Source organism: Microtus ochrogaster, chromosome 5, assembly GCF_000317375.1.
Source record: "Microtus ochrogaster isolate Prairie Vole_2 chromosome 5, MicOch1.0, whole genome shotgun sequence".
Lineage (NCBI taxonomy): Eukaryota > Metazoa > Chordata > Mammalia > Rodentia > Cricetidae > Microtus > Microtus ochrogaster.
The window spans coordinates 45,028,592-45,051,690 of NC_022012.1; the positions used below are offsets into that span (position 1 = coordinate 45,028,592).

Here is a 23,099-nt window from a genome sequence, read left to right on the forward strand (position 1 = left end):
CTGCCTCTGCCTCCCGAGTGCTGGGATTAAAGGCGTGCGCCACCACCGCCCGGCTTTTCAAGTATTCTTAAGTTGCTTATTTTTTAATATGTAAATTTTTCCTGCATGTGTCTATTCACATGTGTTCATGGTCCCCACAGAAGTCAGAAGAGGGCATCAGATCCCCCGGAACTGGAGTCACAGACATCTGTGGGCTCCCATGTGGGTGCTGGGATTCAAATCCAAGTCCTCTGCAAAAGGAGTCAGGGTTCTTAACTGAGGAGCCACCTCTCTGGCCGTCAAGTTGGTTATTTGCAATGTGAGTGGTGGAGATATTTAGAAGTCCAACGACAAGAGACTGATAAATGGTCAAGATGATTATAGCCCATCTAGGTGTTGTAGTGCATACTTGTGATTTCAGAGCTCCAAAGGCTGAGGCAGGAGGAGTGCCTCATGTTTGAGGCCAGCCGGTGATTTTAATTTAATTTTCACACAGTGATTTTAATGCCACACCCGGATACATAGCAAAACTCTGTCTCAAGAAGTCAGTCTAGCAGGAACTGGAGAGATGGCTCAGCTGTTAAAGCACTGGTTGCTCTTCCAGAGGGCCAGGGTTGATCCCCACCACCCACAAGCCAGCTCTCAACTGTCTGTAACTCCAGTTCCAGGGGATTGAACACCCTCCTCTGGCCTCTGTCAACACTAAGCTTGTGGTGTTTTACACATACGTGGAAGCAAAACACTCACACACAGAAAGTAAAATAGTGAAATAATAAAAATGAAAGACAAATATACATGTAGCAAAGTCAACAACATCAAAGTTTGTATATAATATGATCTCATGGAAAACATTTGCATAGATAAAAACACCAGAAGAATATAGCCTAGAATAGTCACACTTTGCTTTTGGGTGGGAGACTTCTGGGTTAGTTTTAAATTTTAATCATACTCTGAAATGTTTCTCAAATGCTGTGTAAATAACACGTTTGAACAAACTTTAAACAATGCATATATACTGACTAGCAGCTAGAGTTTCTCAACCTTTACCTGGATTTATTAATTTCAGGAAAAAAGTAATGAATTAATGCTAAAGTGAGCTAGAATTCCTACAAGAAGGAGAAGTAAAAAAGAAAGGTGAATGTCTTATTCTCAGCTCTACACCCTGTGGAGCATCACTGACACTTCTGTAAGGTCATCACACTCCTGACGGTACCCCAGAACTTACAGAGGGCGCGCCAGGCATCGCGGAGTTACAGACTCTCATAACCACCTGAGTCCCCATCTTCAGTGTCCCTAGAAGAGCTGATTCAGGGCCACCTTAAAATAGGAAAAAAATGATAAATGAAAATACATAGGAGAAGGAAAAACTTCAAAAGCCAAATTAACCTAGGAGGAGTCAGGTCCCAACTTAACTCATCTTGGTATAAGACTTAGGAGCCCGAGGAGCAGCTAAGTTATTTAACCACAACAGGGTCTTCTCAGCTGGATTTTCTCTTATGTGTTGTGTGTAGGAGAGGATGGAGATGGAGACTGCAGAGGCCAGAAGTGGGGCTGGGTCCCCTGGAGGTGGAATTACTGGAGGTTGTGAGCTTGGCTGTTGGGAACCAAACGCAGGTTCACTGGAAGAGCAGTAACCACTCTTGACAGCCGAGCCATCTCTCTAGTTCTTCAGTGACATTTTAAAGTAATTTTAATCTAGGTTTTCACAGAAATAAGAAGGATGCTTTCTTGCCCCCTCATCTTTCCTACACTTTTCAAAAAAAAAATCCATGGGATGTATTCAGATAGCAGGAGAAACACCAGATGATCTGCTGCAGACACACATTTCATTCTTCAGAAACTTATTCTTTATACTCAGAACTTTTGACCTCCACAGACAGCTTATACATTGAGGTGGAAGGTTGAGAAAGGGATCCATATAACCCAGGCTGGCCTCCAATTTTCTTTGTAATAGAAATTATATAAATATAGAAATAGAAATATAGAACAGAGAATATAGAAATAGAGAATGACTTGGAACTCCTGTTCCTCCTGTCTCCACTCTTCAAGTGGTGAGGTCACAGGTGAACATGCCACACCTGGTTTAACATTTATAACTCTTTTCTTTTTAATGTATTCATTTATTTTATGGGAGTGCCCTATCTGCATGTACGACTTTATGCCAGGAGAGGGCATCGGATCCCACTATAAATGCCTGTGAGCCACCAAGTGGTTATTAGGATTGAACTCAAGACCTCTGGAAGGGCAGCCAGTTCTCTTAACCTCTGATGCATCTCTCCAGCCAAGCGTTTATAATTCTAAGGCAGAATTTGTCTACAGAATTTTATGTTTACATAATGCTACCTACAGCATTTTATTTGATCCTCGTTGTTAAGAACCCTTAGAAACGGTTGTTTTATTTACTCCTACACAACACATAGAAAATAAGCGAGGGAGTTGCTCCACCAGTTCGCAGGGAAAGCAGTCTTCCAGCACAAGTCTTTGGAACCCACTTACAAACTGGGTCTGTGTCAGTAAACTAGCCTGACGATTTCTGGGTCGGTGGTGGTGATAATGATGATGACGAGACGGCTGAATTGTATGTAATTCTACAACCGTTGTAAATTCGCATAAACTCTCTACAAAACCGATACTATCGACACTAACGCGCGCGCGTGTGTGCGTTTGTGAGCGCTGTAATTCCCTTGTCAGTACTCAACTTCAGGGAATCATCCTCTTAACGAATCAACAGGTACATTTTGGGAGAGAGGTACGATGGGTTAAGAAAGGGAAGTGAATTACAGCTCATCTGCAAGATCTAAAGTCTGAAGCAGAACTGTACACTAAGACTCTACGGGGTTCAGAGAGAGCTCAGACCCCAAAACTTCTGCCCCTTCCCCCACCCCACCCCCACACCTCGCCCTCTCTATATGTGTCCCTACTTCCGATCTGGATGCTCAACAGGTGATAATATATCTCAGCTACCCAGCACTTTTCGACACCTACCTCTTAAATTATCGGCCCGTTTGGCTTAGCATCTTCCAGCCTGGCGGACAAGTCTTCTGAGCTGCGCGTTTCTGCTGCCATGGAGACACGGAGGTTTGCAGAGGTCGGGCCTGCTTGCCTGGGACAAGAGCCAGCCAGTGCAAGCCTTGGTCTGCCTACTGTTCTGCAGGCCCCGCCTCCAGTAGACCAAGAACCCGCCCCCACCATTCTGGCCCCGCCTTCTAGCGTCCAGACTACACGCCGTGCCGGCCTCCTCGCTAGGCCTTACGTCTACATGTTCCCACCCCCGCTCATATGGTCCCACCCACTTCCCACTTTCAGCCAATGGGAGCTTGCCCTCTGTTCGCCGAGCCGAATCCCAACTGCTGACTAGAGAGTGTGCGGGCATCTCTATTGGCTGGACCCTTCCACAATGTGGGCTGGGACACGTAGCAAAACCCGGCCCCAGGAACAATCACTCAGCCCGTTCTTCATACTATTTATTTATTGATCCTAACGGTTCCTTAGACGAGCGCTAACAGTCCTGCAGGTAAAGTTTCTCCAGGCTGTCTTCTCCTGGCTTTTAGTGTGCGCAATTTGAAGTCCTTGTGGACCGTGGTTGGAGAAGACTTTAGAATCAGTCCCGGTTCCCATCTCTGTGCTAAGGTCTGGAGCCCTTGATCCAGCTACAAGGTTGAAGGTTGATTGTCCTCTGCAGTCCCCGGGGCTGTGTGCGAAGGCTCAGAGAGCTCCCCCAGAGCGCTTCCTCTGCGATTTTGGAGTAAAGGTGTGTAAAGGGGATGTGAATAGCTGAGCATAGTGGTCACGTGTCTGTAGTCCCAGCACAGTGGGTGAGAGAGTGGAATTGATCAGAATTTCAAGTCCATCCTCAGCGGCACAGCGAATGAACAAAAAACCCAAATATCGTTAAATAATTCCTACCAGAAACAGCCAAAGTACATACAGGGTTCTTGTTGAATTTGAGAGTTCAAATAATGTTAGTGGTCAAAGGACGACTGTTTTACACACTTACATATTTTTTTTTTTTTGGCACTCATCCTGCCTAGCCTTACCACAACTCTACAATAACAGTGGCAAACCAAAAGATTCACCGATGTTCTGGTGTCCTTTGAGATTGAAAAACTGCCAACACCCCTGTTCTCGAAAAGCAGTAGACTGTCCCCCACAGAACTGTAAAATTGTGGAAACCAGTACTTCCTTCCAAGGGCTCACACCAGGGTTCCATGGTTGCTGTCGTACCGAGGTGTGGTCTGAGGGAAGCGGAGAGTGGCGTACTCTGTAGCGGTGTCTACATGCCGGTGTTTCACCTGCTTGCTAGAATACGGCTGCATCTGGCTGAGCACATGAATGTCCGCATAATGCAAGTGGCTCTCCTCCGATGCGGAGTCTGAACTTTTCTTTTGAGGTACAGGCCGGTGTAACACTTGCTCGTACATTGGTCCTGTTGTTCCACAGTCCTGGGGGAAGTCAATAGAATTAAGAGAGGTTCTTGCCTTGGTTTGCCCCTCGCCTCCCATGCAGAGTGGGTGAGAGGTCCCTTTACTTTGGTCCTTTGGGAGGCCAGGTAACACAGTATGAATTCCCCACACCATACATGTGTATGTATGTGTGTGTGCACACACACACACACGTGTAGAGGACAGAAGACAGCCTCGGGAGAGGGTCCCTGCATTCCATCTTGTTTGAGACAGGGTCTTTCTTGCTCAGTGCTGCATACGCCAGGCTAGCTGTCTGAAGAATGTCTAGTGATTCCCTTGTCTCTGTTTCCCATCTCCCAAGAGAGAAACGCTGGGATCATAGAAACTTCTGCCGCTGCCCGTGGCTTTTATGTGGGTTCTGGAGATCCGAACTCAGATAGGCAGGCTTGCACGTAAGTGGTTTACCTGCTGAACCATCTTCCCAGACTGACACAGCAATTTCTACAGATGGTTGCAAGGACTCTGTCTGAGGGTGAAAAACCTGAGCCCTGGGATCCCACATCTGAGTGGGTGTGGCCTGAGAGGAGACAGAGGCCTGTCATTACCTTTGTGCTGTTCTGACACAGCTGCTGCTGTGGCTGCTTCAGTATGCTCAATGTGGGTCTTGCTTGGCTCCCTGTGGGGGAAGAAAGCCAACTTAAACTCATTCTCTCTTCCCTGTCTCTACTGAGACTGCCCTCTTCAAATGTCTATTAGATAAACTATTGAAGTGGGCTTCTAGCGAATCTCCCTGTCTGCCTTCCTCCTTCTTTCACTTCTATTAACCCACACCCAGACTTTCCCGGATAGACGACCTGGCCCATTCTCTCCCTGACTGTCTGTCTTCCATCCTCCTTGCTCAACAGCCAGAGCTCACACTGTGCTAGGCTCTGGGCCATACTCTGGGGAGATAAGGATGAGTAAGCTATTTCCTCTGCCTTGGGAAATCTACAGTGGACCTGGGAACAGGCTACTACAAAAATGTAGTACGTGCTCAGCCACACCAGTGGGCCACTTTCAATCAAACCATTTATTTCTGCCCCCCAAATTTGCAAGAGCTAACTCCTCTGCCTCTGCTGGCACCCTCTTCTTTGTGAACTTGACATTATTCCCATGGCATCAGTGCTTTCTCTGTATTCTGTTATAGCATGAATGGATAATATTATAATTATGTATTTACATGAATCTGCCTCTCACAGTTGACTTTCAGCTCTTCCAGAGCTGAGACCTTGGAACCTTCCCCTGGGTGTCTCTTCCTCATTGGGAACCCACAGAATGGCTCACCTACAATACAAGAGCTCGATTGTATTTTGTGGACAGATGAACGCATGAGGAACTAACTCTGCCACTCTGAAGTGATGGGAAAGGCAAAGTCCACAGGTTCGGAGCTAGCCTTGGACCCAATAAACTAAAGATTCTTTTTGTTATATCACCTCCCTTTGTCTTATCCAAAGTCATGTCTCTTTTCTTTGCCTTCTCCAAGGATGTTGGCCTTACTGTCTTCTCTGATTTCCTTTGGCCTCAATACCCTCTCCCCTATTACCTGTTTTATTTTTCTTCTGGAAAGTTGATGGGCAGCTCCTGTGTAGAAAAGCAGATCACCCATGGTCAAGAGTTCTGTATGTTCTGCCCCATTCCAGTTGATCTGTGGTCTTGGACTACATTCTCCCACCACCCCACAGATTCGCTCTGTGCCAGGGTCAGCCTGAAAGTACTTGTAAAGGCTACAAGACCTCTCCCAGATGGATGGTTCTGGAAAGTAGAGTGGTAAAACTGACATAACCAAACCCAAAATACAGGTTTAGGCAACCAGGCACTATTGCCAAGGATGTTGCTGGCTTGAAGGCTATTCTGGGATTGTCCATCAAGCTAGTCCCAGTAGAGGCTAAGGGAAAGCTGCCAGATTATGGAATATATTCCTGGATCCAGAAACTGAATCTTCAGTGCTATTTTTTGGGGATGGGGGTGGAGTGGAGTCTTTGGCAACCTGGGAGTTCAGGGAGTCCTAGGAACTATGACAACCAGGGCTATCTAGTCCTGCAAAGCCCTCTTCCAGTAAGTGGCTACCCTTCTTGCTGCCCCATCCTTGCTTTTAGTTAACAGAAGTGAGAAATGCTTTGCTTAACCTTTAACGCCCTTTGGAGCACTCCATCTCCAGAACTGGGAACACTGAATTTGGGAGGTGACTCAGCAACCCCGCTCCCGGGGTCCTCGTGGAGCCTGCGTGTCTACGTGACTGTCAATGACTGATGTCCAGGGAAACAGCACTTGTCTCAGGAAACGGGGTGAATAGTTTCAGGCTTACTCTGGGTGCCTATTCTTGCTAGTATATTTCCAAATCTCACCAGAGCCTTGTCTGTCTGATTTTGCCTCTCCTCAGGAAGTTTCCTTCTCTTGGAAACGAAAGGGAGGGAGGGAGAGAGAGAGAGAGAGAGAGAGAGAGAGAGAGAGAGAGAGAGAGAGAGAGGTGCAGATATCTAAATCATGTTGACTGAATCCCTGTGGGGTGGGGGAACCAGGATTTTTCCATACGTGTTTTCTCCACTCTCTTTTGGAGTGATTTTCAGTTTTGAGGCAACTTCCTTAGAACTAGGTATTTGGTCTTTAGCTACACACTAAGTGGTTTGGCAGAAAACCAGCTTCTGGTCTTTCAGCTTCTTCCTCCACTACTTCGTCTCTTGCCTTGTGTTACAACCGCCTTGCTAGAGTCGTCAGGTAAGGAACAACACCTTGCCCCTTGTCACTCCTGTTTTCCTACTTGTTTCTGCTTAAGTGGACAGAGAGAATGCTAATTAGAGAATACATGACCATAGTCACCCAACTTCAGTGCACAGAACCTGTTCCTAAGTTGGATGTTGCGTTGAATCCAGAGTCAACCTGATGGTTGCAGGTGACAGAATGAGTTTAGACTAAAAGAACTTAAATGGGCCATCCTCCACAGGGGTCATAAGAATAACACTTGGAACAACCCTTTCAGAATGCAAGTGGCGATAAGGATAAAGATCTTTAAACATAAATGTGTATACTGTCTGATATATCACTCTCACATCTTAATACATAACCATGCATAGGTAGAAACTATTTCCAAATAGGAAACTTCCTAAATCATCAATATTGGTGAGTCACTACATAAATGGTAGATATAGAAAATGGCAAACTAAGCCAGGCAGTGGTGGTGCACACCTTTAATACCAGCACTTGAGAGGCAGAGACAGGAAGATCTCTGTAAGTTCGAGGCCAGCCTGGTCTATAGAGCAAGATCCAGGACAGCCAAGGCTACATAGAGAAACCATGTCTCAAAAAACAAAACAAAACAAACAAAAAAAATTAAATAAGGGCCAGGTTCGATGGTGTCCGCCTTTAATCTCAGTGCTAGGGAGGCAGAGGCAGGGTGATCTCTGTGAGTTCGATTCCAGCCTGGTCTATAAAGTGAGTTCCAGGTCTACATAGAGAAAACTTGCCTCAAAAGTGAAACAAAAAGCAAATATAGACAGAGACCTATTTTTTGTTTGTTTGTTTTGATACAGGATCTCACCATGTAGTCACGGCTACCCTAGAACTATCTGTCTCTGCCTCTCAACCTCTGGGATCAAAAGGCATGTACCACCATGCTTAGGCAAATTTCTTTTTATTGCTACCTTCTGTATCTATTACTTCCTGGTACAGAGCACATGCTCAGTAAATATTTGTTTAATAAGCAAATAGACAAATGAACTAGCAGACACAGGACTTGAGTCCAGTATTCTGTCTTCAAATTTTAGATGCTTCCCAATGTACCTCACTTTTCTCTCTACACGTGATGCTCATTTGTAGATAAGTATCTTTGAACTTTGCCCCAGACATGGAATAATATAGCTAGAAGGCAGCTGACAGAATCGAACCATATTTGGGAGTTTGTAGTAGTGGTGAACACCCAGGGGGGAAGTTATAAAACCACAAATAATCTATTATTAGGTTTTTTTGTTGTTATTTTTGTTTTTCATTTTTACTAGCTTTTGCTCTCCAAACAAACCCATGCTGCAGACAATAGGGGCTGTGTATTTTACAAATGTGAGGGCTTAGAGAATTTACAGGCCTGCCTGAAGCCATACAGCAAACAGCATAAAAGCTATATTTCCCATGGACACTCTTCTTCCCACTTCGGCCATTTCAAACAAACATTTGTCCAAATCCTGTTGCTCAATCCATGCTTGCCTCTGTGATTACCTAGCCAGGAAAGTATGGGTTCTGAAGTCGAGCTGACTGGTTTGGAATCTTGTTTTACCTGCTAAGTTCCTAGTCATGTGACAGACATATGAGTTAACTTCTCCGCGCCTCTGCTTCCTGACTGGTTTATGATGGGAGCAACGGTAAGACCACTCATAGAAGTGTTGGGACAGTTCATCGAGATTATAAGTGAATGCACCTAAAGAGCGGTCAGAGGCTCCAATTATTATGATCTGGGAAAAGAAGAAAAGTAGAGCAGGAAAAAGGAGAGGAGAGAGAATCAAGGCCGGTTCACCAGTCCAGCTAACTCTGCCCTCTACAGAGTGCTGTGTGCTCTAAATCCCGCTAAGGTACTGCTCTAGGGTTCTATCCAGGACGTGACGGGTGGAGGAAGGCACGGTCTCTCCAGGCCCTCTCTGATTCTCGGGGTTTCATATCCACCACCCACCGGAGACGGTCCCCTCCACGTCTCGACCCTACTCACCAGTTTCCCCCACAGCACAGCCTGTTTCCCATGGCGGATGTGTCTCCCAGGAAGCCCAGCTGGTGTTCCGACATAAAGAGGTTTGCGCATTTCCTGGTTCGCTGTTGAGCGAAGCGCAGCAGCTCCCAGGGAGTCGCTGTCAGTGTCAGATTTCAACCAAGTAGGTTGGCCCTTGGAAGCCACCTGGTGGAATCATTCCCAGGTGACTGTTCCCAGCCGGAGGGTAGAAACACACAAGGACTCTAGGTGAGAGTTATCTCACCTTTGGGATTTGAGCTTCTTTTGATGAAACTGTAAACTTTGAGCTGCAAGCTTCGTTTTAAAAAAGAAACCTGAGATACAAAAGGGCTCCGAGTCTCCACAGGAAATGTTTCTCCCTGCATCTCACTGCCTTTGAAATATATCCTTAACGATTACAGCCCCCCCCCTCATGTCCGCCCTTACCACCCTTAGGTTTGAGTTTTACTGTCAAGGTAGTTGGTACAAGTTTCTTATGTTCACAACAATATGGGATTGAATCCTAGAGGCTTTTGGAACCTGAAATGGGGGGAAATGGAATGCTCTCAAGTTCTCACTATTAGAATTAGCGGGGGCAAACCTCCTAGCCGTTTACCATCTAGATTTCCAGCACAGTGAAGCATAATCGCCCCGGATGCATTACCTAATCCTCTTTCTGGTATAAAGCAGATGGTTCTGTGGTTGGAATGGAGCACTGACTGTTCTCTTCCCAGTTTAGGACTACAAAATCTCCACCTACACCTGGCTGGAGTTTCTGCCTCCAATGACCCAGATCTGGACCCGTTACTCACTGACCGGCGTCTATGACACAGCTGAGCGAATTCCCTTACAAAATACATTTCCAGGTTGGGTATGGTGGTGCATGTCTTTAATCCCAGCATTCGGGAAGCAGAGGAATGGGGATCTCTGTGAGTTTGAGGTTAGCTAGTCCACCAAGCAAGGTCCAGGACAGCCAGAAATTCATAGAGGTACCCTGTCTCAAATCAACGGCAACGACAAAAGAGGAAAACATGGCTCCAAGAAAATCTTTGGAACCCATAATTCCAATCCTAAACATTTTCTTGGCATCTTAAGTGTTGCCCTGTGATGTCCATAATCAACCCTGCACTCCACAAAGTACGTTGGTTTCTGAACTCCTCCCCACCTGATGAAAAATGGGGATGAGAATGGTCACCTTCTCCATTCATGAGTCTTGAATGAGATGTATCTATATAAAGCTTTAGTCCAGGGCCTGGCCCATGGAACTCACTCAGTAAGTCTTAGCTATTCTTACTATTATTACTTCTTGTTCTCAGCCACTGATCAGATGGTAAAGCATTTTATTTTAGTATCTCGTGTTCCAATACTTGCACATGCTGCAGGCCATTCTGTATTTTACTATTAACTATATTCTTTTCATCCTGTTACCTGCTTCATCTCTCTGACTCAAAAGCCAGGCGTCATTTCCTGTTACTTATGGCATAGAATTCTCAAAGCCCTTCATAACCTGCTCCATTGCCAGCCAACTCTTTAGGTAATTTACAGGGGGCCAGAAACCTCCACAGGGAAGACAAAAGGCACTTGGGGTCTAAAACCTGATATGCCTTAAGCAGATTAATACAAGCGTGGAGAGATAACACAGGCGAATGAGTATTCTATTGAAATCTGACCTGGACAGTCCGCGTCTGGAATGATTTTAGTTGACTTTCAAGCTCTCTCGTCAGTGTGTTACAAAAGAACGTTGTATGTGTGTGTGTGGGGGGGGGTGGTACAGAAAGCGCTACAAGATGTGAGAGGAAGGACGAAGCACAATTGCAGTGTGTTTGGGGGCAGGAGGAGCTTTAAAAGAAACGAGCCAGCCCTGGTTTTGCCAGCATGCAGGATGCCCTGTGTGGCCGAAGTCCTGAGTGAATGTATATTTTGATACGGGCTCAGCCTTTCGAGTATGAATGTTTATGAGCAATTGATCAGTGTGTAAAAAGGCTAGCAACTTCGACCTCCTCCTCCCCAAAGTTTGCTGACCTTTCTCTGTGCTTTATCTAATAAACATGCTGGGGTACTAGAGAACCTGAACCCGGCCTCATTATATGTTTGTCTGTGCATCTGTTCTTCATTCCCTTGACATCCCTAGCTAGCGTTCCAGGACCCAAGCCTTTTAAGATTCTGTGCCAGCCTATAGTTGCAGATATTCTAGATATTCTGGAGTCTAAGGCAGGAGGGAATATATATATATATATATATATATATATATATATATATATATGTGTGTGTGTGTGTGTGTGTGTGTGTGTGTGTATGTGTGTGTGTATGTATATATGTATATTTATTATTACACATATAAATACTTACATATACATATCTGCACACATAGATGTGTATACACATATATATTGTGTAGATATATATGTAAGTATTTATATATGCAAATACTTGTATATACACACATATAAATGTATTTTGTAAATATATATTTGTATATATAAATGTCCAAAAAGAAAAATGAATAGGCTATTTGTGAAATTCCAAGTCTCTGAAGCTCAAAATGTCACAGAACTTGATTAATAACTTTTAAAAGAAGGTTTTGTTTTGTTTTGTTTTGTTTTTGAGATCCAGAAATACAATTGTTTATTAGAAAGGAAGAAAATCTTTCATGCATCATGTAACTAACTGATGCTTTGTGAAATTCCATGACAAATAGTCACCCATTGTTTTCATAGTAATCATTGCATCATAAAATTAAAACTTTCAGTACTAAAGTGTTTTTAAAACAATTGCCCAGCATTGAAATTACTAAATGTTTTCTTTTAAAAGCAGGTTGTTTGGTAGGTACAGTTACATGAAAAATGGTTGACCTTTGGATTCAGCTCCACAGCTATCTTCCTTAAAGTCACATCCTAAATTCTTCCTTTGGTTCCTAGAAAACCAGTGGCTGTGCTGAAGGTCTGCTCTGCATGCAGGTAGACAGGATTCCTTTTGGTTAAGAACAGACCTGGTCTCCTTCCTTACCCAGTGCTCCCCTTTTGTGCTTCTGTCTTGTTTTGTTTCTTGAGACAGAGTTTCTCGTGTAGCCCTGGCTGTCCTGGAACTTGCTCTCTAGACCAGGCTGGCCTCGAACTCACAGAGATCCACTTGTCTCTGCCTCCCAAGTCCTTGGATTAAAAGCGTGCAACACCACCTCCCAACTACTTTAAAAGAATTTTGATGAAGTGGAGGTTTCTATTAAATTAGAGATTTTCAAATATTTCCTTCTTTTTTTTTTTTTTGAGACAGGGTTTCGCTGTAGTTTTAGAGCCTGTCCTGGAACTAGCTCTTGTAGACCAGGCTGGCCTTGAACTCACAGAGATCTGCCTGCCTCTGACTCCTTAGTGCTGGGATTAAAGGTGTGTGAGTCACCACTGCCCAGCTAAATGTTTCCTTCTTAAAAAGTCTTTTTTTTTCTATAATAAATAAATAAATTTTTTTTTAAAAAAAGTCTTCTTTTTTTTTTTTTTTTAGACAAGCTCAGGGCTGAGTAGGTAGAGTGTGGGCTTAATAAGTGTAAGGCCTTGCTTCCCTCAAACAAGTAAGCCAATAAAATTCAGCTATAAAAGAAATTATGAAACTGCTCAGGCTGAAGTCTGAGAATTTGAAAATCTTTATTTTATTATTATTTTCAGGCAGGGTTTCATGAAGTCTAGACAGGCCTCAAACTCATGATGTAGCTGAGGATGGACCTTGGATTCCCAGTCTTCCTACCGCCTTCTCTGCAGAGCTGGGATTACAGGTGTGTGCCACTACATCCAACTTCCTTTTTTTATTTAAAGCTTTTATTTGTAGTTATAAAAGGTGGCTATTTTTTAGTGTCACAGTGATAGGACTAAAGAGGTAATATACCTCCTTTTCCTCAACCACATTTTTAAAACTTTTTCATAAAGATAAATGTTATTAATTTCATAGCTGATAATACAAGAACAAGTCAAAAAAATCTTTTCCCAAAAGGCTAAAGAGTAAATAAATATTCTAAGTTTAAAGGCCATGTATATAGTCTTCCTTTTATAACCTTTTAAAAATATATGCCAAGTGGTGGTGGCACACAGCTTTAATCCTAGCACTCAGGAGGAACAGGCAGGTGGATCTCTGTGAGTTTGAGGCCAGCCTGGTCTACAGAGCGAGTTCTAGGACAGCCAGGGCTGTTACACAGAGAAACCCTGTCTCAAAAAACCAAATATATATATAATTAAACAGATATTTATATAAATAGATAAAACACACACACGGCAAACCTGGTCAGCAAGTGGTAGTTTTCTGACCACTGGTATAAAGTATGTGCTTCTTTTGTTAGAGAAATTGTTCTCTTCAGACTTACACTAGGGCCGGGCAGTGGTGGTGCACACTTTTAATCCCAGCACTTGGGAGGCAGAGGCAGGCAGATCTCTGTGAGTTCAAAACCAGCCTGGTCTACAAGAGCTAGTTCTAGGACAGGCTTCAAAGCTACAGAGAAACCATGTCTCAAAAAAAACAAAAAACAAACAAACAAAAACAAAAAAAAAAAACAGACTTACGCTAGGCCTTTTGCATTTCTTCTCACCCAGATGTTAGGTTTACTAATGGTAGCTAATCAAAGATACACAGTTCTTATTTATCTCTACAATGCTTATCTCCCACACTTTATTGCTTGACTTGTATATTACTTGACGAATATTTACTGAGGTAAATGAAGAGGTGAATATGGCCAATGTTGTTTCTCTGAGGTATACTATTATTGTATCCCTTCATTACGGGGTGCTGGAGCTCTACCAGGAGTCTGTGCCTGTCAGGCAAGCACCCTGTCACTGAGCTACACTCTAGGTCTTGCTTTGGTTTGGAAAAGAAAGCGATTTTTAAGTCAATAATCAAATTATTTGAAGAAGTGCTCTTACCTTGGAGTTCCACACATCCCTAAGAGGGGTAGGGAATCTCAAAAACTAAGCTGGCAAAAAAAAAAAAAAAAAGCTGAGCTGACAAATTTGCAAGTGTGTGTATTTTTCTGGTAAGAGGATTGATAGCTTTTCTTGGATTTCAGATGGATTTTTAACCCCCAAGAGTTAAAAAACAACCACATTGGGTTAAAAATCAATCACATTAATGAAAGAATTTCAGATATCTACCATAACCTGGAGTATGTATGTATGTATGTATGTATAAGAATGAGAGAAAGGAACTCTTTAGGACACCTCTCAAATCATACACATGCACGTTCTCTTGATTGTGAAGAGTAAGGCACAGCCTCTCCCAACCAGCCGACATTTTTGAATACACCGCACTCCCAGCACTAAAATTGCCTTCAGCCTTCCTGACCACTGCCGCGGCAGGATGACAGTGGAAGCTGCCCTGAGTCTTAGATCAGGACAGCGTTCTGTGCTTCCTTTCTACGGGTTATTACAAAATCAGAGATGGGCCTCCCCTGTACTCAAGAGGGGAAGGCTGTGGGTTCAGGGATAGTGGTGGATTAACGTGTCTGTACGCCCACGTATGCATACCCCTTCCCTCACCCAGAGACAAAGCCATTGATACAGGAAAGCAAAACATTCACTCCAGAGCTTTAGGAAACTCTCCCCAGCCAAAAAAACATTTTCCTAACCCCTACCCAAAAAGGCCAGACAGCCTGGAGACCCTTGTTTTTGTGTCTCTAATCACCAGCTCAGACAGTGCCCTCTGGGCTGTTTGGATGGCCTATCCCTCTCCCTCCCAGGATCATTCCCTCTTTTGTTGCATTGTGAGAAAATTATGGCTAGGAATTTGATCTGGAGCCAGTGTCAGCTTCCGGGAGTGACCTCAGCATCCAAGTGTGAGCTTAGGACGCTGAGAAGATGGGCACATTTCACAGTGGAAATTGCTCCCTGTGACCTTCCAATCCATTCGCGGTTCGGTCTTCCATGCTACAGAACAGGAGCAGCACAAACAAGGCCCCAAGGTTTGGGTTTATTCAGCTCCACCCAGAACTAAATCAAAGGCTATGACACATCAAAGAATCAAACCATACACTGTGGACCATACACCTATCCTTTCCCCTGAGGATGCTGCTACCTCTGGGGTGGTGGACTTCTGGAATCCCCGTGAGACGTAGACAGGAGATTCACTGGGTGCTGGCTCTCCCGCGGGCAGTCAGGACTCAACTCTGGCTACTTCTTCTTCCTCCGGGTCAGGAGGCGCAGGGAGCAAAGAGATGTAGACCTCATTGACTTCCGTGTCCAAATGCCGGCCACCCCGAGGTGCCTCCAAGTTAAGGATGCCATCATGGGAAAGGGCAGCTCGGACCCGCCAGGGGTCCACATCTGCTGGCAGGACATAGGTGCGACAGAACTCTCGGGACACGAAGCCGTGTCGATCCAGACGCTGGGGGTGCCGAGCCGACACCTCCAGCAGGTTGTCCACAGTCCTCACGGTGACCTCGTCTGGGGTAAAGTGGCTCACATCAAGAAATGCCTGGAACTTGCCCTCGCTGAGCCTGAGCTCTGAGGCCCCTGCCCTACTGCCCTCCCCAGCTCTGGCGGCCCGAGGCCGAACATAGTAGCCATGGTAGAGGGTGGGGGTCAGGATCTCTTCTGGAAGGAGACCTGGGGGTGCAGAGAGAGAAAGCAAGAGGCAGGATGAGGCAAGATGAAAGGCGAGATCAGGAGATGTGGGCCTGGGAAGAGCAGGTGGGGAAGCTGCTGAAGAGGGTCTGGGAAAGGAAAGGAGATGGCAATGGGGGAAACAAGCAGGGATCGGGAGGACAGAAGCGAAACCAGAAAGTATGCAGCTTGCAAGACCCGGATACCCAAAGCCCCGCGGGTCTAAAGGCTATCTTGAAGTCTGTAGCGAGAGGAGAGCCTTGGCTTGAGGGGGGAATCTGGGGTGGGAGATGGCCCAGGAGTTCACTTAAGCCGCAGGTAGGGTGGAGGCCAGTGAAACTGGGCGGTGAGCCCGGAATTTCAGGAGGTGGGGGTGAGAAGCATCTGGGCCCATACCTTCTCCGAAGCGCTGCTCACCCAGGCGGCTGGGGTTGGCAAATTCGTACTCGGCAGTGGCTGGGTGGGCATGTGGCACTGTGCGGCCAGACATGACTGAGGTTGCCACTGGCAGCCCTGATCCCAAGTGCAACCCCAACAAGATCGACGCGACCCCTTTAGCTGGAGGGAGAGCCAGGACTCAGTCAGAGTGGGGGCGGGGTCTACACCACCGAAAATAGTGCAATGCCTCTGGGGGAGGGCCAGGAGCCTGGGCCCAGAGTGCGATGAGGGTGTGACCAGCACAGCCTGGATCCCCTAAGTCCCCTCCGCTGCACACCCTTCAGCTGTTGCAGAGGCCTGGGAGGACAGCTGGTGGGTCCTGGTCCTGGAGTGAGTTGGGAAAAGAAATTGGTGCCCTGCCTGAGGGTTTGGGCCTTCACAAACTGTACATTTCCGTATCACCTTTTGTCCTTCTCAATGGTAGGCACTGTGCACACCACATCACATCAAAGATGCAAGATGCATTTTCTGTCTCTTTAATTTCAGGTATTCTGAACCCAGGTCGACTCAGGGTTCCAATCAGATAACCTGGGACTGACTGACATGTTCGTGGTCACTGCTCTCCTCTAGGGCACCACAAAGAGTTAATGTCTCTGGGGCCCGACCTAGGAAGATTCCAGTCCCTGCCCAGGCTCAAGATAGTTGCTGGCTCAACTCCCCTGGCATGCAAGACTGGAGAGGAGGAGGGGCACGCCACCAGCTGCTTGAGATTCCTGACCCTGTCCTAGCTCCAGAGAACAAGGATGGGGGTGGGTGTCCCTGGAAGTGGACAGAGAGCTAGTGAAATAAGACCATGACAAGTCACCGGCCAGCTCAGCCGTGTTTGTGTTTCTCTTTTCTTAGCTCAGTGAGTACTGGGTATGTGTCACCCTGCCAAATCCTGTCACACGTCTCCATGAACTGGCGGTGAGCTGGGATAATAAAACCCCTGACATCACCATTCCAGAAGCTTCACAAGACTGCATATATAAGGGGCTGGCTGTAGCTGCAGCTGAAGGAGTTGACCAGTCAACTGAGACTACATTCATCTAGCCACCATGGACATCGCCATCCATCACCCCTGGATCCGGCGCCCCTTCTTCCCTTTTCACTCCCCCAGCCGCCTCTTTGACCAGTTCTTTGGGGAGCATTTGTTGGAGTCTGACCTCTTCTCAACGGCCACTTCTTTGAGCCCCTTCTACCTTCGGCCACCCTCCTTCCTTCGGGCACCCAGCTGGATTGACACTGGACTCTCAGAGGTGAGTCTGCCCCTGTGCCAGGGCAGGAGCACCCTTCCTGGAACCTCCTGGACACTTACTTCTTCGTTTGTTTCCCTTTTTGTGGCTGCCTAAGTCATCTCAGGCACGTGTGTGTGCAAAGGTACAGAGAGATGAAGTCACTGTTTTCCTCTTCCCTCGGGCAGCTGTTTCTGTTTGATGTTCCTCTGTTTCCTGCTACACTTTTCTGTGCACGGTGAAGCTCATCTTCTGTCTCCTAAAGATAAAGCAGGGTGTCCCTTTCTGGCTTTATTCATAATGATTTGCATTAAGAGCTTCTTCAACTCCTTTACTTACCTTCCTAATAACCAGGTCCTGGCATATTTTGTCATCTCCAATCATAGAGATTGGAGAGAAACCCACTCCTTCTGAACTTTCCATGCCCCCTGGAAGGAGCTGGAAACATCAATCACTATATTCTACCTCTCTCTTTCCTTTGCCTCTGATTTTCTGGGTTTCTCAGGGCTGAGAGAGCATACTCACCTCACTCCATGGCTTGCTCCAGGAAGCCTCGATTTGTCCTAACAGGGTGGGAAAAGGGTTGAACAGATAAGATTAACAGAAGCTCTCACAGATAACACTCTGGTTTAAAAATATTCCAGGGTGAGGAAATAGGAGCTGAGTGGGCAAGGGCTTTGGAAGGACAGGACCAGCAGAACATTCCAGATTGAGTGGGAAGGAAACTTGGCAGGGAGCTAAACAAAAAAAAGGGGCCTTTGTCTTTTACACAAATGACAAAGCCAGCATTGGGTAGAGAGGCAGCAGAAGCCATGCCCCCTAGTGACCTATCTTCTTTCCTGTGCCTCTAAGTAAAGTTTGGGACTGATGACCAAGTGGTGTCCCTTGTAGAACACTATGGTGGCTCACATGCATCAGAGTCATTCAGAAAGGGATTTTTTTTTCTTTAGCAGCAAAGAGGAAGATGAATTACCTGGACAGGAAGTAAATCTATAGAACAGTGAGTCTTCTCCAATTTACTAAATATCCTGCCATCTTTTCTCCTCCCTTCCCCACCACTGTCATTCTAGATGCGGATGGAGAAGGACAGGTTCTCTGTCAACCTGGACGTAAAGCACTTCTCCCCTGAGGAACTGAAAGTCAAGGTGCTGGGAGACGTGATTGAAGTTCACGGCAAGCACGAGGAGCGCCAGGTGTGTGCACGGGTCTGTTGCTTTTGTGGATGCACTGAGTACGCATTGGATGCCAGGCACCGCCACCAGTCTCCGAGGCTGGCAGAATTCCAGGCCCCCAGCAGAAGGGACTAGAGCAGGAGCTGCAAATCAATGGCTAGGAAGCTAAATTAGGGGTAGAGCTGTTGTTATTGCTATGGTTTTGCTGAGAGAAGGGTCCCTTAGTATTTGTTTTGATTGCCTTGTTGTCTGATGACATGGAAATATCAGAAGACTTTTCAAAATATAACTCAGGCATCAACATTTTACAAAAATCTCCTTGGGTAATTTCAGTCTGTAATCAAAACTGGCAACCGCTGATTTAGGTGGAGTATGTTGTACATAATGGTTATTGTCCATAATGATATTAACTACAGGGTTGAAGGCATTTCGGTCTTGTGACTTTTAGATGTTCAGGGTTCCATGGCTCTTCTTCTGCTCATTTTAATGCTAAACGCCATGGTTTGTCCACATTTCGGAGCTTCGGGCTTCTGGTTGTAAGAAAGTCAGTGAATTGAGATTTGTTTGGGTGGATCCTTGCAATTCAGAAGGTGTAAAGTTTAGGTCAACAATTCCTCTGGCACTTTTGGCAATTCTTTTCCTTGACTTCCTGAAAAGGGGTTACGATTACTTCTTAAAAATGGATAACTCAGGGGGCTGGAGAGATGGCTCAGCGGTTAAGAGCATTGCCTGCTCTTCCAAAGGTCCTGAGTTCAATTCCCGGCAACCACATGGTGCCTCACAACCATCTGTAATGAGGTCTGGTGCCCTCTTCTGGCCTGCAGACATACACACAGACAGAATATTGTATCCATAATGAATAACTAAATAAATATCTTAAAAAAAAATGGATAACTCAGTCAGGCGTGGTGGTGCACACCTTTAATCCCAGGACTCAGGAAGCAGAGTTAGGCGGATCTCTGAGTTCAAGACCAGCCTAGTCTATAGAGCTAGTTCCGGGACAGCTACACAGAGAAATCCTACTTATCTCAAAAAACAAATCAAAATCAATAACTCAGAACCTGTGCGTCATTAGTGTATCTAATGTTCTCAGGCTGTTTCAGTTTTGTTCATATAACTTAAGACTGGACCACCATGATAGAGTCACCTTATATAATATCAGTGATCCTATGGAATATCCTGAGACATTCCTAAGGAACTGGGACCACTTATGGGCTTCCTCAAGTTCCAAAGGACAACCAACACAGATTCATCCCTTTGTGGCTAGTGCCCCTAGGTGTAATATCTGGGCAGTTTTATCCTAGGGTTAAACCGGGATGAACAGCCTTTGACTTTGCTATCTGTATATTTGCTGCAGTGTTGGAGGCCTTTCACAACCAAACTATATCCCCCAACTACAGATATTTCTTTTGTCCTTATGATGTCAGGGCCATTTGGTCTCACCTAAGGGAAGGGAATGTCTGAGTTTGGGCCAAGTGATGGTGTTTCCCATTCCTATTTCTCTGCTTCTTTCTTCCTTCTCTTGGATAGGACGAGCACGGCTTCATCTCTAGGGAGTTCCACAGGAAGTACCGGATCCCGGCTGATGTGGATCCTCTCAGCATTACTTCATCCCTGTCATCTGATGGGGTCCTCACGGTGAATGGACCAAGGAAACAGGCCTCTGGCCCTGAGCGTACCATTCCCATCACCCGCGAAGAGAAGCCTGCTGTCACTGCAGCCCCTAAGAAGTAGACTCCCTTTCTCTCACCGCATTTTTTAAAACAAGGAAGTTTCCTATCAACGAATGAAAATCTGTGACGAGTGCTGAAGCTTATTAATGCTAAGGGCCGGCCCAGATTATTAAGCTAATAAAATACCATTCAGCAACAGATTTGTCTCGTGTGTACATATTCCGTGTGCTTTGAATACATCTACACATGTCACGGATTCAGTTCTCGTCCTGTGATTCAGGGGACTCCAAGGACTTTTGGGTCAGAAGGACTGGCAGCACTTCCTAGTGGTACAAACCCAGGAGAGTGAGCCACTTTCTCTGGTATTCTGATCTTGTCCATCACACTCTGTTCTGTTAGGGCAGAGTTGTAAGGGGTAGATTAGAGAGGACAAACAAAACAACAATAACCGCTAAACAACAACAAAAACCCCAAAAGAAGAACAAGTGATGGCCTGGCAAAGTCCAAGGAATATCAGTTCCTCTAGAGAGAGAAACTCTGGCTAGCCACACATAAAAGACTCTGGTGCATCTCTGAAATTAATTACCTCACCAGGGAGACATGGTGACCTTAGCGTGACTTGACAAGAGTTGTCAGTAAATAGGGCATGGGTGGTAATTATTAAATAAACCTCTTAGGTGTACGGCAAAGTATTCACACCCTGCCTCCCTCCACTTTGGCTTTTTTTTCTTTCTTTTAAAAAGATAATTTATTTAAATTCATTTGATGTGCATTGGTGTGAAGGTGTCAGATTCCCTGGAGCCAGACCATTCTTAGCTACCATGCGGGCGCTGGGAGTTGGACCCAGGGGTCTGTGGAAGAGTAGCCAATGTTCTTAACTGCAAAGTCATCTCTCCAGGCCCCCCGACTTTTTTTTTCTTTTTCAAGACACGGTTTCTCTGTGTAGCCCTGGATTTCCTGTAACTCACTTTGTAGACCAGGCTAGACTCAAACTCAGAGATCTGCCTACCTATGTCTCCAGAGTACAGGGATTAACAGAATACAGGCATGTAACACCATGCCCAGTCAAGTTTCAAGTCTCTAGGCATTAAAAGTGATACGTTGCTAAAAAAAAAAAAAAAAAAAAGATGAACAACAAAAAAATAAACAATAACAACAAAAATCCCCATACCTCCCTAATAATCTAATAATCTGACATAGCATGATCTACTCAGAAAACCCTCTTCTTTAAAGTCATATTCGATCTCTGTATCTGTACATCAATCAGTATTGGCTGCATGCGAAAGTGCTATTCTCCCTTTTTGGTCTAGCCAATGGCAAGATTTGTTCCAGTGTTTGTCCCGTCCTTCCAAGCCATGTGCACCCTGCAACAGAGACCAAGCTCAGTCACAGCTGGTGCAAATAAAGCAGGGAAATTCCTTTTGTCTTCAGTGATTGGCTTGAAAGGGCTCTGACTCAATTAGTAAAAGGGACAGTAAGGAGGTCTACTTGAAATGCTCCCAGGGACTGTTTTTAAACTATGAAAGAGTGCCGAGGGGCTAGCTCAGTGGTAGCGTTTTTGTTAGTGTGTGATGGTGTGATGTCCTAGTTCCCATCCTTTTGACAAAATAAAAATTTTGCAAAAATGAAAACAGAACACTAAGAAGAGTTGAGACGCAGGAAAGGTGGAGGTAGGAGAGAGGTGTTTGTGTGTCTGTGTGTGTTTGGGGGTGGGGAGGAAGGGAGGAGTCTCTGGGAAGAATGTTTACTTCAAATGTAGAAGAAATCTTGGAGATGGTTACTGTAAAATTCTTTGTCTTTGTATATGTGTGTGCATGCGCGTGTGTGTGTGCGTGAGTCTGTGTGTGGTCGTGTGTGCGTGTGTGTGTGTGAGTCTGTGTGTGTTCATGTGTTCGTGTGTGCATGCGCGTGTGTGTGTGCGTGAGTCTGTGTGTGTTCGTGTGTGTGTGTGTGTGTGTGCGTGTGTGTGCATGCATGTGTGTGGGGGGGTGTAGGTCAGAGGTTGGTGGTGTTGTTCTCAGTTGTACTCCGTGTAATTTTTGCTTGTGTATGTGTCTATGTGTTAATGTGAACATTTGTGTACATAAATGAGGGTATGTGTATGCCACGGTGCATGTGTGTCAGTCAGAGATAAACCTCAGGTCCTTGCTTTCTGCCTTGTTTGAGATGAGTTCCTTCCTTTTTCCACTGTGTGCTCCAGGCTGGCTAGCCTTCTAGCTTCCTGGCATTCTCCTATCTCTGCCTCCACTTTTACTATGGGACCTCCAGGATCATGCAAGTGTGCTGCGCTTGCCTTTACATGGGTTTGAGAGCATTAGAACATCAAATGCTTTATCCACGGATCACTGAACTGTCTCCCCAGCCTAAACCTGGTCTTTCTTGGACCAACGCCTCTCACCGAACCTTTAACTCAGACAGTAGTCTGGACTGGCTGGCCAGCAAGCGCAAGGATATTCCTTTCTCCAGTGTGGAGATGGACAATGCTGTCTTTTTATTATTTTTTTAAGGTAGGTGCTGGGGACTTAGAGTAAGCCCTTGACTAAAATTTTAAGGCAGAATTGCTGATTCTATTTACATATGATTTACTCATTTAAATTGTAGAGTGTACTCTCAATAATACATCCATAGACCTGAGCATCTATCCCTAAAGTCAATTTTAGATTTTACTAAGTAATATCTTATATCCCTCAGCTCCAGGTAACCAGTTGCCTACTTTTACTGATTTGTTTCTTTTGGACACTTCCTAAAAATGTAATCTTTGATATATGGCCCTTTGTGACTAGATTATATTTAAATTTTAAATATAATTTTATATACATAGGTAGATAGATAAAAAGATAGATAATTTGTTGTTGCTGTTGCTCTTGTTGCTGTGGTTTTTGAGATACGATTTCTCTGTGTAGTCCTAGCTGTCGTGGAACT

General features: G+C 45.3%; 4 protein-coding genes across 8 annotated transcripts in view; 1 reads left to right on the plus strand and 3 right to left on the minus strand.

Annotated features, from left to right (window-relative positions):
• Window positions 1-1,296, minus strand: part of Dixdc1 (DIX domain containing 1) — an 83,115-nt gene extending 81,819 nt beyond the window's left edge. Inside the window, exon 1 of the mRNA XM_026778991.1 lies at window positions 1,205-1,296. Within this exon, the coding sequence (XP_026634792.1) occupies window positions 1,205-1,261 (57 nt within the window). The 5' untranslated portion in view covers window positions 1,262-1,296. The remainder of the gene's footprint in view (window positions 1-1,204) is intronic.
• Window positions 1,297-3,436: 2,140 nt separating this feature from the next.
• Window positions 3,437-9,252, minus strand: C5H11orf52 (chromosome 5 C11orf52 homolog). The gene is made up of 4 exons (XM_005347320.3): window positions 9,112-9,252; window positions 5,965-6,002; window positions 4,988-5,058; window positions 3,437-4,421 (listed from the first exon to the last, which is right to left on the minus strand). The coding sequence occupies exons 1-4, from the start codon at window positions 9,183-9,185 to the stop codon at window positions 4,173-4,175; spliced, it is 432 nt and encodes a 143-aa protein (XP_005347377.1). The 5' UTR covers window positions 9,186-9,252; the 3' UTR covers window positions 3,437-4,172.
• Window positions 9,253-15,041: 5,789 nt separating this feature from the next.
• Window positions 15,042-18,389, minus strand: Hspb2 (heat shock protein family B (small) member 2). 5 transcript variants are annotated; one of them, XM_026779474.1, is made up of 4 exons: window positions 17,858-18,389; window positions 17,416-17,591; window positions 16,077-16,238; window positions 15,042-15,521 (listed from the first exon to the last, which is right to left on the minus strand). In XM_026779474.1, the coding sequence occupies exons 3-4, from the start codon at window positions 16,168-16,170 to the stop codon at window positions 15,232-15,234; spliced, it is 384 nt and encodes a 127-aa protein (XP_026635275.1). In that variant the 5' UTR covers window positions 16,171-16,238; window positions 17,416-17,591; window positions 17,858-18,389; the 3' UTR covers window positions 15,042-15,231. The 5 variants fall into 5 exon arrangements, with proteins under 5 accessions (XP_026635275.1, XP_026635272.1, XP_026635273.1 ...); XM_026779471.1 differs by having other exon boundaries at window positions 15,042-15,683; XM_026779472.1 differs by having other exon boundaries at window positions 15,042-15,683; window positions 16,077-16,443.
• Cryab (crystallin alpha B) lies at window positions 16,912-20,377 on the plus strand. Its single transcript, XM_005347316.3, has 3 exons — window positions 16,912-17,356; window positions 18,403-18,525; window positions 20,035-20,377. The coding sequence occupies exons 1-3, from the start codon at window positions 17,156-17,158 to the stop codon at window positions 20,236-20,238; spliced, it is 528 nt and encodes a 175-aa protein (XP_005347373.1). The 5' UTR covers window positions 16,912-17,155; the 3' UTR covers window positions 20,239-20,377.
• The last annotated feature ends 2,722 nt before the right edge of the window (window positions 20,378-23,099 follow it).